The sequence below is a fragment of the Augochlora pura genome, chromosome 10 (assembly GCF_028453695.1).
Source record: "Augochlora pura isolate Apur16 chromosome 10, APUR_v2.2.1, whole genome shotgun sequence".
In the NCBI taxonomy this organism is placed as follows: domain Eukaryota; kingdom Metazoa; phylum Arthropoda; class Insecta; order Hymenoptera; family Halictidae; genus Augochlora; species Augochlora pura.
Genome location: NC_135781.1, coordinates 33885361 through 33899876, shown reverse-complemented (window position 1 = coordinate 33899876; position 14516 = coordinate 33885361). Strand labels below are relative to the sequence as shown.

General features: G+C 41.4%; 2 protein-coding genes across 2 annotated transcripts in view; both read right to left on the bottom strand.

Annotated features, from left to right (window-relative positions):
* Nucleotides 1-1974: 1974 nt before the first annotated feature.
* LOC144476392 (uncharacterized) lies at nucleotides 1975-5363 on the bottom strand. The gene is made up of 2 exons (XM_078193277.1): nucleotides 5016-5363; nucleotides 1975-2298 (listed from the first exon to the last, which is right to left on the bottom strand). The coding sequence occupies exons 1-2, from the start codon at nucleotides 5361-5363 to the stop codon at nucleotides 1975-1977; spliced, it is 672 nt and encodes a 223-aa protein (XP_078049403.1).
* Nucleotides 5364-10072: 4709 nt separating this feature from the next.
* LOC144475823 (uncharacterized) overlaps nucleotides 10073-14516 on the bottom strand; it is a 34565-nt gene continuing 30121 nt past the window's right edge. The window contains exons 3-4 of the mRNA XM_078192126.1: nucleotides 13738-13998; nucleotides 10073-13208 (exon numbers count right to left, since the gene is read on the bottom strand). Coding sequence (XP_078048252.1) covers nucleotides 12777-13208; nucleotides 13738-13998 — 693 coding nt within the window. The 3' untranslated portion in view covers nucleotides 10073-12776. The remainder of the gene's footprint in view (nucleotides 13209-13737; nucleotides 13999-14516) is intronic.

Genomic DNA, 14516 nt, shown 5'->3' with positions numbered 1-14516 from the left:
TGCCCACTGAAAAAAGTTCAATTAATTAGTACACTATTCCCAAATTACTATACAAAATAAAATTCTGCTTCTGTCTTTTTTAAACTATGTAATTAAGTTATGGAAAAAAAACTTCCTGTCATATATATCCCACCATTGTCATCGCTTGCAAACTACTTTCTTCGCCGCTTTACTCGCAGCGCACACGCAACACGTGCCTATTTCGCAACCGAATAAATTGAGTCACTTTCCTGTATACACCTAACAAATACACCTGGGGAATCCTAGCTGCGATACGGCCTCCAACTGATAAAACGTGCTCGCGAACGTAACAGTAAACACGATTAGAGACTGTCGCGCCAATTGTACATATTTTGGGATCCGCATAATACACGTTGGACGCGGATTATACTCTATAATAACCGTAATAGGTTCTATTTCCTAAATGTTATTTTCGAGCTCCGCTATTTATTATCCTGCGAGACAATGGACGGATTCAGTCCGAAGAAGAGCCGCTGATAAGAGCAACAAGTAGCGCCGCATAGACATAATAGCAACACGCGACGTGACAACAGGAACGCGCGATAATGACAGCCTAGGATTACAGGCCACGCATGACTCGTCCAACAAATATTCCGCCTCATCTCCGACGATCCTTTCTTCTGCCTCAGAGATTCGGTTTAAAAAATCGTCACATCTTCGCGCGAACTAAAAAGTTTCTACTTCTGTTTCAACCCCTTGAAATGCGATTCATTTTACTCTGCGTTGATTGGCATCATTTGTCCTTAATACTGTCTTTGATAGGACCAGATCATTTTTGTTTCTTTTATTGTTTCTATCCCGTTTCTAGACTTCGATAACAAAAATTTTATTCAATTTATTTTAATTAAATTTCTATTCAATTCAATTTCAATTTCAATTCAATTTTAATTTAATTTAATTTAATCTCAATTCAATTCAATTTAATTTAATTTTAAAGAAGAAATTCAGAAATTAATTTAGAAAAAATTAATGCAAGGAATTTGAATTTATTCTCCTAAACTTTATCATTTGGTTCATTTACGATTAACAAAGTAATCGACTCCCCAAATTCTGAATTCTATAAAGATCGTCGAGCACTTGGAATAATTGGAAAGGTGATCGTCGAAGGAAAAACCATACAGTTGTACAAATTACGAAATATATTATAAAATTTGGTAATAAATTATTAAATACAATAAGTTAGAAATACATTGTCTGGTATCTACAACATAAACATCTGCTCCGTAATACTGCACAGTAGAAGAGTTCGTTACAATTATTGTCTTTCATAAATACCTATTCGCTAAATGGTGATCGCCGGTCAGGACTATACACAAAAACATATAATATATATAGAATGAGAGTCCCGGACGTGTTTATCACATTACGACGCGTCGCCTTCGGTGCAAAGGCGGGCTGAGAAGGTACCAACGTGGATAAATTCAATAAATAATCGCTAATCTAAATAAATAACCTCGACCCTCCGTGGAATAAATTACTAAGTGCTAAACGGCAAAATGATTAGTGATCGTAATAAATAATAAGACTGGCGAATAAATAATAAGATCGGCGAATAAATAATAAGATCGGCGAATAAATAATAAGTCTGGTGAATAAATAATAAGACCGGTGAATAAATAACTGAAAATTAAACCCGGGACCGTAACGCCGGGTTTCGTTTCGCAATGATTCGATTATCTTGAGCGATTATCGCGAACCGCCTCGTCGCAGCGGCGGCCGTTGTCTAGCCATGCGTATTGTAACACGGCTCTCTCGGCGCCGATCGCGAGCGATAGGTGCCAAGTCAATTTGCATCGTGCATTCGGAATCGATTTTCACGAATCTTCGATTTTCACGAATTTTCGTCGACGGATGTCGCGCGCTTTGTCGCGGACAATTTCTCGTTTTTCGCGCTTGAACTCCTTCGCAAAACCCATCCCCTTCCCCGCTTCGTTGTCCGCAGTCTCGGTCGATTTAATCGTTAAAAACGTGCCTCCAGGCGTGCAGGTAGTCCCTGTACTTGAGGAGCACGCCCCAATCGCGGACGAGCCGTCTGGTGTCGTCGACGGGCTCCCGATCGGTGCTCTTCATGATGCTCCTCTCCACCCGGGTCGGCACTTTAAGGGCCGGGAGGGTGACGATCCTCGTCTCCACCTCGCAGAGCATCGCCGTCAGGTAGGACTGCGTCTTCTCGAGCGCGTCGCGGAGTTTCGTGTTCGTTTCGTCCTCCACCAACTCCTCGAATGCCACCGCGAACTTTTGCAGGTCCGTGTGCATCTTCGGGTAATTGCTCGCGATCTGCAATGCAAAGAGCATTATTAATTCTTTGTTCGGGATCTCCAATCATTGCAAATATTCGCGGCTACTCGCTATCAGCTCGACTAACGTTCCGCTATGATCGCTAAATTGCCGATCGATCAAGGTCTAAGCAATCTATTTCATATTTATCAATTAAAAACATTTATATCAAATGGAAATGCTGCAAGTAGGAACAAATGTCTTCATTTTGGAATTAATGTCGTCAAAGTGCAAAGGGTTAAGATTTTAATCTGTGAGAAGCAATGCAAGAGCATTCTAAAAAGATTGAGAAATATTAGGAAGAATGCGCTGAACGTACTAGGATAATTCTCGATCCGTTTTCCCTCGGTAATTTAACGCTACAGGTTGCGGTACATTTATAACTCGGATGAAATCTGTTTTGCAACGCGGACGAAAAGAAATCAGAGCTTTTGCAGTAGACCAGTAACCCGAGAAACGTACGGGGGTCGACAACATCTCGGAGAATCTTTCGATTACGTTGTGTTACATTCGAGTCGCTTATTGTGTGCCTCTTTCGAATCCTCCTTCATCTCGTCGCTGGAATTTTATTTGCGGAACAATTTCTCTACTGTGACTTTAATGCAATTTAAATTGGAACTTTTATAGTACTCGCGATGGTAAATTAATTTTTACTTTTGTAGAAATCTGTTCTTTTTTTATTATTCGCTATGTTGGACTAATTTCTGCGTTTCTAGGAAAATTGATACAATGATAGAAGAAGACATGATAAATTGGCATCTGTTTCTCTGCGATTAAATGGATGAACAATTTTTAGAAAGCGACGAATTCTCGTGAAATTGTAGCTTGTAAAAATCTTACTTAAATGATAGCAAGCAGGGTAAAATTCAACGCGTATCAGAGTCAAGGTACTATAGTCACGAGCAAAGGATTCCGGTATTCAAACCGTTCAAAGTCTCGAAAAATCTTCGTTTAACAAAGACGCAGCCATCGTCGCGCAGAATCAAAATTTCCGTGAAACGAATGAAGTGTAAGTCCGCGAAGTGAATCTCGATGACGCGATGGCGAGCGAAACCGGCGATAAAGCCGCATCGTCGCGGGCAAAGGATGAATAGACGCGATTTCTAGCCGGAGGGGTGGGGAGGAATGCCGGTGCAATATGTCAAGGACCGCGTGGCCCGTGGAACGTGCCACGATGCAGAATGATTTCGCGGCCGGGTGAAAGGGAGAGGGGAGGTGGGGGAGGGAGAGGGAGGAGGGGGAGGGAGGTGGAACGGTATAAATATCAGGGAGTAGTACACCGGGCGCGCGGCGGGCCGCGTTATCACGCGGGTGCGTTATCAGAGTGCACGCATCGCGGACGGCGGACGACAAGGCGTGATTACGCAGCCGCGCGACCCGGCTAACATGAGGCGGGGATGTACCCTGGACCTGCAATGCGCGCGCAAACTTCCGAACAGCCGCGCGCGCTTCTGCTCGCCTGCTACTTTATAATAATTACCGTCTCATTAAAATTTGTTATTTAACGGTTGCGTTAATTAATTGCAACGACGGAATGGTCAACCGATCGCGGACGGAAAATTGCGCGCGACTCCCCCCCTCGTCCGCGGCCCTCTCTCACCTGCGTGTCCCTCGTCGACGCGGATGATGCATCCTCTCTTCCGTTTCGACGCTTGCCTCCCCCCCGCGTTCGATGAATATATTTATAGGTGGGAGGGGAGGGAGAGAGAGAGAGAGAGAGAGCGAGCCGTTCTTAATAATCGCACGGCGACACAAAGGACGCGCGACGAGATAATCCGCGGATTATCAACTGTTTACGGAGGGAGATTCAAAAGTCTTGAGCCGTTCTCGCGGCTGCTCGCGCTCGGATGTAATTGGCGTCTTAGAATCGACGAGAAATCTTTGATTTTGGAGTTTTATTAATTTGCGAAAGGATTAGGTCAAGAATTAATCCATAGAAATATTTTAATATTGTAAATAGAAAATGTGTCGCCGTTTGAACAGAGAGAATGCAGGAGATGATATTCGACTAGGTTTCACGCGATTCGGCGGCGCATTAATCCCGGGCTGCGATCTATAATTTATGCTGCCAGATATTCGTGCTAGGCTTAAGCGAGAGCATCGATTCTAATTTCAAAGTAGAAGTGAATGACAGAGAATTGATAGGTAAGGATCTCAGCATTATTTTATATTATAGTAATAAGTAAAAACAGGAGAAAAATGAGTAAATGCGTCTACCACATATTTCATACAACTTTTGACAGTTTTTGCAAAACGATAAGAATGACAAGTTGTCTAAATAAAAATTAACTCTCTCAATCCCGACTGAGCTATACATTGACGTCTTTAGTGCTCATTAGGTTTAACGCTGGTAAATCATATGTGAAATCTTCAACGGTAAAATACCAGAATATAGAAATTTGAGTACAGAGTGCCAAAAATAAGACCATGAAAAATAAAATAGCAAGACAAGCGTGAGTCGCTGCGATAGTATCAGTCAAAAGTGTCCTGCTTTCAGAACAGACGAATCAAAGCTGCCATTTGCGAGGAATTAAGTTGATGAAAACTTGCGATCCCGTTGCGAAAGGACAGCCTCGTTTAGGGCATCGGCAACGTTAGAGAGAGCCCTCCCGATCAGGGCGTACGGGTTCACGCGGTAACGTTAGAAGAGCGTCGCGACAGGCAGAAAACGTCGACCGCGAGAGTCTCTAGAGTTACAATCGAGAGGATAGGCTTACCATTTGCGGCTTGGCGTTGACCAGCCTCTTGATTATGTTCACGTCTCTTTTACCGGGCACCCAGTTGGGGATGTATTGATGGTCGTGGACACCGATCCGAACCCTTTCGTACAGGTACTCGTAGTCGCGGCACAAGTATTCCTCAATGGTCAGCTGGTGTTGGAGCCTGAGGCTCTCCAAGCTGGACATCACTTCCTCCTCGATGTTCTCGATCGTCGCCGCTTCCATTTCGATCACCTCGCCGCAGGGCAGGTGCCAGGACGGCACCGTCGATCTGATCGATCTTTTCGGCATCGCGGCAGCGGTCGCCAGCAACGACAACAACGCGAACGAACAACGAGCGAACATTTTTGCAACTTGTTTGATCTGAGCTCGGCACTTTCGATTCTAAAGATGATTTTGCACTTGTACGACGGATCGGATCGTGCGAGTCGATGCTCACGATAAGCCCGAGATCGTGAACTGAGATTGTCAAACTCTCGTGGCTCGAGCTTATATATGGCATTGTGTAAACAATCGGACGTACGCACGCACGATCGACGGTGGGTGGCGGCTTACGTTTTGTCCAGTTTTTCAACGCGCCGCGGAGCGCCGCGCGTCGGCATTCGGGCATGACGGACACCAATTTCTCGTTCCCGAATTTTATCAATTAACACGATCCAGATTAATATTTTCAACTTTCGTGCTCGACAGTATCGAAAACCATTTTTCTCGTGAAACGCACAACTCAAAAGTTATTCGAGGTGCGCCAGTTACGTGACTCACCCACCCTGTCTTTCTCCGAATAAATGGAATTTACGTGGTATTTTCAAAACAACTAAAAATATACCGAATTTTTATCACGGCAGTCACAGAAATAGCCAGGCGAACGTTTTTTTTAGGATATATTTGTAAGCATGTTGCGAGGAAAAATCAACGCAGTTGCAGCGAAAGGAGGAAAATACGAAGAAGCGTCGCCTCTTATCGCGCTGCAAGCAATCGATACCAAGACGCTCGATTAACGAGCTTATTAATGTAGCTTGCAAAGCAAGGCTCGCAGACTATCATACAAGCACCGACCCGAAACGCGAGCTTTTCTACAATTTTTCGCCGTGGCGAAACTAACCTTTTTTTCGCGTTGAAGCAAAGCGCATCATCGTCGCGACAATGATCGCTAATTGTGCAAACGGGGCGACGCCTATCTCAATAAACGGCGCGTTATTTACGACCCGCAATCGATGCGGTGTCGCGACTGATTAGGCGTGCCGTATCTCCCGGACTGTAACGATCGCGTTGTAATCAAATTCCTGTACGAAACGTTTAGCGCGGCTACACAACCGCATTCGAATCGATTAGAGCACGCCTCTAATCGGCGCGGCCGATCTCGCGAAACGAATTTAAACGGGATAAACGGAATAGCTTTTTTTGCCAGCGGCGCGCCGCGAATCGCATTTCCATAAACCATTCGTCGCTGTTCGAATTAATCAACGTTGCCATTGTACACGCGCGTCGTGCCCGTTGATTTTTATGCACCCGTGACAGCCGCGATTATGAAAAACGTTTAGGGGAACGCGTGTTTCAATAATGCCGCGAGAGAGGCAACAAGTCGTAACAGATTGTTATACTAATAGGGACTGATGCTGCGCTACTTAGCTCGAAACTGGAATCGCTAATGTTATTCAGATATTTATAAACACGTAATTAATTAATAACTTGATTGCCGATCTCTGAACTGTGTTAAATAATCGTCTGTTGATGATATGGAAATTGCTTGTATAATTAGCGAGCTAGTATTGCTAGGAAATCTCGAGCGCGTGTGCAAACTATAATTGCAAAAAAGCTGAGAAATTGCTTAGGCGATAATAAAATTCTGTCGAGAATTATAAATGATAGTTAAAATAATTATTAGATAAATTAGAGCAGTTGTTAAAGTAAGAAGAAAAAAAGTGTATCAAAGTAAAAATTATTCTAGTGTTTAATTCAATATTTTTACTTTGATTTTCTCCATAGCAAACTGTACCTTCTTCTTCCAAAGGTAGCAATTTGCCTGAAAGCTTCGAAATGGAAAGGAACGAGTCGAAAAGCAAAGAAGATAGACGAGCACCGGAGTAATAAAACTGCATATAAACGTCTCTTATTTTGGGGTGCATTCGGTAACTGCGGCGCGACCGTACCGACATCCAAATTTATCTGAATGACGTGTTCCGCGTAAACGCGAATAATACCTGTGGGTTAAGGCATCGACAATCGCGTGTTCCACGAAAAACAGACTATACCCGCCAGTTCCGTAAGCTCGTCGGAAGCGCGGATCACGGTTCCGACGGAAGTTTTACGGAGCCTTCGTCTGCACACAGAAACGCGGGCGGCCGGACTTCGTTCTATTTGCATTATGATTCAGTTGGGAAAGCCGGATCGCGAATTGTCGTAACCTGTATAATCGCAATTTGTCAATAATCTAATAGAACCGGTAAAATTATCGGTAACGCGCGGCTATCGTCATCGTTATAATAGTTACGGTACCATTTCTATTAACGTTGCGACGCTGACTCTTGTGACAGTCTCACCGTAAAAATTGGATATGACTGCATTTATGTGACTCGCCTAAATTTGTTGACTACCACCTAATTGTACAAGGTGCTCTCAACTTAAAAAAAATTAATTTAATATTTATTTCATTCATTTGATATTGATTCAATATTAATTTCAATCATTTAATACTAATGTAATATTAATTTAATTCCTTTCATATTAATTGAATATTAATTTAATTCATTTAATACTAATTTAATATAAATTTAATTCACTTAATATTAATTCAATGAACTATCCTAAAATAATTAACATATCGTTTAAATCAAGTAACGTGATGTTAGTTCTTAACTAAATAAAATTGATAATATAATGTGATTTAAGTTGCTGAATAAATAAAGTGAATTATGGGATCTCGTAGAGGATACATCCATGTATAGAATATAGTCTGCGGCGCGCCATCTTTTGTAAGCGAAACGGAAAAAGAGGAGGCTGTAGGAAAAACTGACGTCAGGCGGTCAATAGTTTCGCGTTTAAGGAATGGCCTACAGATGAAAGCGTAAAAACTAGTGATGGAGACGACGACGTCTTACGTAGTGAGGTACGTGTTCTACGTCTACGCAAGTACTACGTAAACCGAATATACGCCATATAAGGCGATACTATAATTAGAAGGACGGGGATTTTGCTGAACTAAGATTAGACCTCTTCCACCGCATTAGGACGCGACGGAATTCTCGCTAACGAGAGGCTCTTTGTGTATAATAAAATTCAAGAGACATAAACTGTATCTTATTTGTCATACTCGCGCGCAGAGTTCTGCAGCGTTAAATTATTGAACGCTCATTTTTTTCTATAATATATATTTAATCGTTTATATAATTTTATGAATTTTGCATTGAATTGCAAAACTTTGCGCGTATTTTATTAAAAGTTTAATATCCCTTCAAGTAATTATTATAGGTCAAATTACATCCTTAAAATATTGCAAATTATTGCGAATATTCACAATAAATTATTACTTACATATTGTCATACATTTAATAAAATATTATAAATTACTCTGATTTGTCTCCTAAATGTAATTTAAAATATTAGTTTGAGGAAAATGAAGCACTGAATATATAATTAGTTTTTCTTTAATAAAAAGACAGTTTTGTCAAACTCTACCCTTTATTAATAATAATATTATAGATACTGAAATTATTATCGATTGCGTAGGGAACTTTACAAAAATTAAAGAAAGATAATTTCGTTAATAAAAGAACAACTCGTGGATAAAACTCCGTGAAAATACTGTTCCTTCCCTTTCGTTTACAGATGCAATAAATGCATACAGACCTGCAATTCAGTTAAAGATAAAATATGTGTGTGTAGGTTAATATAGGGAGTAATGAATATTGACTAGAACCTTTCAACCCTTCGTGGACTCCTGATACTGGAGGCAGCCGTTCAAGAGACCCTTCGTGCCGATCGATAAAACCCACGAAATTGTTTTGCAATGATTTGCACTGTAAACGTTTCGCAACATTAAATTCATAAAACTCTTTTAAACAAGAAAATTGTAATAATCGAATGAAACAAAGAAATTAAAAATACTAAATTGTGCATTTCTCTTTGTGAAATTATTTATATAATTCTCAAGAATTAATATCGATGTTCAATTAACAAAGATATTAAATTAAAATCGATATTTCAGATTCCATATGGAAAATGGAACGGTGACACATAATAATATTTAAATAATTGAGTAATCATAAAATTAGTTACTTTATTACCAGGATAAGATCTCGATTGCGTCGGTTAGCGAAAAATTATGGCACTAGCAAATTAATTCGCATTTTTTCGGTGTCCCATTACCCAGCCACCACCGCGCCGCAAGTTTAGTGAACCTGATACGCCATTATCTTGCAGCGCACCTATATACATTTTTCGCGAGCCATCATCGATAACGATCGTCAGCTCGCGAGAACACACATCGACCGCTTATTAAACCCTGGTCGAATTGATTAAATTGTGGCATTATAAACAGAGAAACAATCAATTTGTTTAAACTTATTTCGCTCGGCAACGGTTCCAGAATATTGCCAAATTATTCCCACGCGCCTACAATTCCCATCGATATCATATCTCACAAGGGTTAAACAGTAATCCGACGAAACCTTAATTAAATAAGAAATTAATTTATTGTTAATGATTTTTTCCACCATTTGGTCAGAAAATTGTTTCAACGCTATATCTACCGAACGATAAAAGCGGCTGACATGTTTTACCTTCTAAAAATAAGGCGCGGAATTTATCCAAGCTGTTCGCCATTTTTATTACAAATTATAATTCTCTATAAAATTATAATGTCAATAATTTTAACGCTTTAACCTCGGAGAATTAGTAAGTAATATTACGAATAATATATGCAATGATAAGAAGTTGGAGATAATTTGTTTCGTACAAGTTTTAATTAAAAAGTCGTATTATGGATAAAGATTTTTTAAATCGAGGAATTTGTTAGTTGTTGTCGAGGGGGCGGAAATGATCGTGCACGTGCCAGCTCAATATAAAAACATTGAATTTATTCGAGTCGATTACACAAGTACAGAAATGACAATAAATAATAAATGCGATGGTAACGTGATACAATAAATAAAAACCGTAACGCTACGTACGTTTACGTGTAAGCCACAATAAATATACCTACTACGTATACTTGATAAAATGCAAATGGGGAAGAGAGGGGTAGTCCTTACGTTCTAAAAGTGCGCCTGTATAAAAAACGTTCCAGTATCACGTCACGTGTGAATACCAAGTAGAAAAATATCTAACTTTAAAGTACGCATGTATGCCTAAGTACCGGATTCAATACGAAACATTGATTGTCTTCAAATCGACGATACGCATCTTACCCATAGAAAAATCATTCTTAATACGTTAATGGTCCCACGATATACGCGTCTCGGATGGAAGAGGTGCGTGTGCTCTCTTCGTGTACTCTGATCCGAATCGAGGAAACGAACGAAAGAGGAAACGACACGGGTGTGTCGATCTTTCGCAGTTTCCATGGTCGAGACGCTCGAAAGCAATTATAATAAAAGCAGACTGCGGATCTCCACGCAAAAACAATATTTTATGCACTCGAACAGATTCAACATTTCCTTTTATAATTTCGCCTTTTAAATTAATAAGTAGAGAATGATGCGGCAGCATTCTGCTTGAGAATGGAGACGCAGCAACCCTTAAACGGACCCTTAAATGGACCCTTAAATGGACCCTTAAATGGACTCGCATGTTTATGCCATTTGGTCCTGGAGATTTGTTCATCTATTCCAATTCAACGCCAAGGAATTTGTCCATCGAAGATTATCTCAATTATCTCGACTCTTAGATTTCACTTACAAAATGTCGGAACAAATTTGCGAATCGCTATAACGTAATACGTCGACGCACAATCGTCGGTGGACTGAGGATCTTCGATGCAACGTTCTTAAAAATCAAAATAAAAAAAAAAACTTCGCTCGCGATAAAAATAAAATAAAATATTACCTTTCATGAATATGCAGGATACTTTTGCATTACAAACATTCGCACGTGATAGCATAAAAGATCCGTAATAATCGGTCCACGCAAAGAGAGTGCAGTTACTCCGAATATTTTCGTTTTTCGAGATACGAAGACTCATTTCTGCGATAACACGCGCAGAATCCGCAGCCCGAGAAGATAACCGCGGAAAGAGAAAAACGAGATTCTACGGAACAGGAGAGAGAAAGATAGAGAGAGGGGGAGAGTGAGAGAGAGAGAAGGAAGCGCGGATAGAATTAAACCAAAACTAAAAAGTGGAAATCCGATTACACCTAAAAAAAAAAAATACGTAATAGTACGCGTGAACGTACGCCACTTACGATAAGTAACGCGCCTATGTATAAAACGTAGGAACTCTGTACGTACGCGTACGCTGGAGATATCACAGCTAAACAACATTAAGCTAGAGCCTACAAACGTTAAAGCTACAATAAATAAGTTTGACAAACGTTCCGCACGCCGATTCGTACGACGACTAATCCCCGCGTGACCGTAATACTTTCGCGTGTCTATTAACCCCTTGGACTATAGTAACCAGTCAAACTAGTAGCGAACATTTTATACAAGCTAAATATGAATATTATTAATTTTTTCTAAATCGAATTGAATTTTTCTATTAGCAAAGTCTAGAAACGGAAATAAAGATAATAAAAGTAGCAAAAATTGTCTGGTCCTATTAAAAAAATTGTTAAGTACGAATAATGATATTCGGTAATATAATGTTATAATAATAATAAAAGGAGCGATAGCGCAAGGGGTTAACAAGTCCGCGATTAGAGCCACGACTCGTCGCCGTGATCGCAGCATCGTCGCACAAAAAGAACACCGTGCTCGCGAAGAGAGCCTCGACGTCGATGACTTTCTCTCTCAGATCGTCGAAATCCGCTCCAACAAATGCGCGAAACGTTCGTTGCATATGTCACGAATGAATCGAACAGATTGTCGAATAAGAAAACTACCCCGTGGAAAGGTTCTCTCGCGTCCAAAGCGACCGACGGAACCCCGACACGAGAATACGGACGCGCGGCGTTTTGTCAAAATTATTCACTAACCTTGTTATTTAGTATATTATTAGATATATAATACTGTTCTGAAATATACTTCTTAATACTGGTCTCTAGTATACAACTGGATTCTCAACGATGCTCTCTCCAGCAACGTGTCGAATGCGTCGGAAGCAACGCGCCCGGGTTTTTTCGACCGCTCTCTATTACAACAGACAACGCGCGCGACGAGCTGGCAAGAAATGGGAAAGCATCTTGCGGATTAATGCGACGATGAAATAAATAGAAATCTGCCACGTGATAATACAGAGGGCGGGGAGCTGTTAAAGAGCTGAAGTGGCTCTGCTTAAAGTAGCTCCAAGTGGCGAACGATCGTCGGGTGTATCGAAAATCGTCGCTCGAACAGTTCCGACGAATGCGAATCGGAGGAAGCTTTTCCGGCGGTAATGACAAAAAGTACCATAGACGAACGTAATCGAGAAACACTGATAAATAAACGGTTCTAAGCAATTATATAGTCGCGACGGAGGGGGTTCGTCCGCTCCGCGAAATTCAGATCCATGGTAGACGGAGATATATAGTCCCTGCGTCGGTGGTTGCCTGTTAATCCGCGGAACGATCGATGATGGATCGTCGATGAGACAAACGCGAGACGACGATCGCCGCCGCCTCAATTTCATGACGATTCCAGCAGCTTTTGCTTGTTCCTCAACAGTCGGTTCCGCGAGAAATCCTTCTTCGATCCCTGAGGCAAGGAACTATTCTGACCGGCGACCATGGTGCGCCTGCGAACTGGCCTGTTCTGCTTCTTGATCTTCGTCATCTTTTTACCCTTCGCTCCCGGACCTTTGTGGAGGGTTTTCGGGCCGTGGTTCGGCCTGACGGAGTCGCAGGTGCCCGGGCCGGGCGCCGTGGCGTTCCGAAACGCTTTCGTCCAGGCCTTCAGGAATCTCTGGTACAGTCTGATCACGCCCCAGTCCTGGATCAGCATCAGCGTCAGGTCGCCCTCCTTCGCCCAATTCGAGCTCTCCGTCACCATCCTCTCGGTGTGCGACATGGACGTCTTTATCCCTAGGTTCGAGATGGCTGTCTCCACCTCGCACAACACCTGCAACGAAACACGTCCCATCAAATGATACCGCCCACGACATTGTCACAACTTTTACGACGGTGTAATAATTGCTCGGCGAATTTCATCGCGCGATCATCGATTCAAGCTTTGTTCTAACTTTAGCTACTGAGAGACTATTAAAACGTTAGCTACGACGAGAGAGAGACTACGTTTCAAAGGTCTAAATAATGAGAAATTAGAAATCGACGTATCCATAATATTATTCTATTTCACTTTATTACAATTTTTATCTATATTATCAATCTTTTTGTCAATACAAATTTCTATCGCCATTTTCAATCGTGTAAAACGCTTGTCGTCATTTTCACTCGCGTGCCGCTATTTTTAGTGTTTACGAATTTATATTGCTATATCCGGTCGCACAGATTTGCATGAAAAATGAATGATCGTGCGACGCCTATTGTCGTTTCAATGCCGCGAACATGTCGACATTCGTCCTCAAAGTAGCAATAAAGAAACTCGCGCCGCGGGACACGGAAAGCTTAATGGGATAGGCAATGCGCACCTTGAGGATCTCGTTGAGCATCTGCATAATGATCTTCTTTCTTGTGTCCAACGTTAGATCAACGTTGATGTTCGATTTCAGCTGGAAAGCGGTCAGATGATCGAACGTGATCGCGAACCTTTGCAATGAATCGTGGAGATGCGGAAGCGCCCGGTTCGCTTTCTTCTCCTTGTCAAGACACCAAACTTCCTTCGAATACCACTCGAATTCCTTCTCCGGCAGCCAGGACATTTTGTACTGCTCCTTCAGCACTTTGTACACCTGCGAATCGACACGTAGAACATATCGTTTAATCGAATATACACGCTCTCGCCTCGGTCTATCACGCGGTGCAAATTATGCACTTGACTTCTTTCCATGAATCACCGCTCTTCTTGGAAATATTCCAATGTCAATGGTGGGGGGCATGAGTTTAACGAACCGCGTTGTTAAAAACGCGACGGCGACGATAACCCCGATGGTTTATATACATTATATATTATACACATTATACTGTACAGCGATCCAAAATACTTAGCCTTGCACTATAGTAACGAGATGAATATTATTAATTTCTTCGAAATAAAATTGAGTTCTTCCAGTTATCGAAATCTAGAAACGGATTAAAGACAGTAGCTCCTATTAAGGAAAATATTCGAGACAAATAAATGTTAATTAACGCAACGTGAAAGGAGTCGTCGTGCAAGGGTTGACATAACCTATACAGTGCCCACACAATGTCTGAAAGGTATACGAAACTTTGTAACGCTCTTTTGGTATCTTTTTATATTTGTATAAAA

Bases quoted from the DNA above. Each gene is read 5' to 3' on its own strand.
- LOC144476392 (XM_078193277.1), bottom strand. From the start codon at position 5,363: ATGTTCGCTCGTTGTTCGTTCGCGTTGTTGTCGTTGCTGGCGACCGCT. The intron at 2,299-5,015 runs GTAAGCCTATCC...TTTGCATTGCAG, and splicing joins TCAACGCCAAGCCGCAAATG to ATCGCGAGCAATTACCCGAA.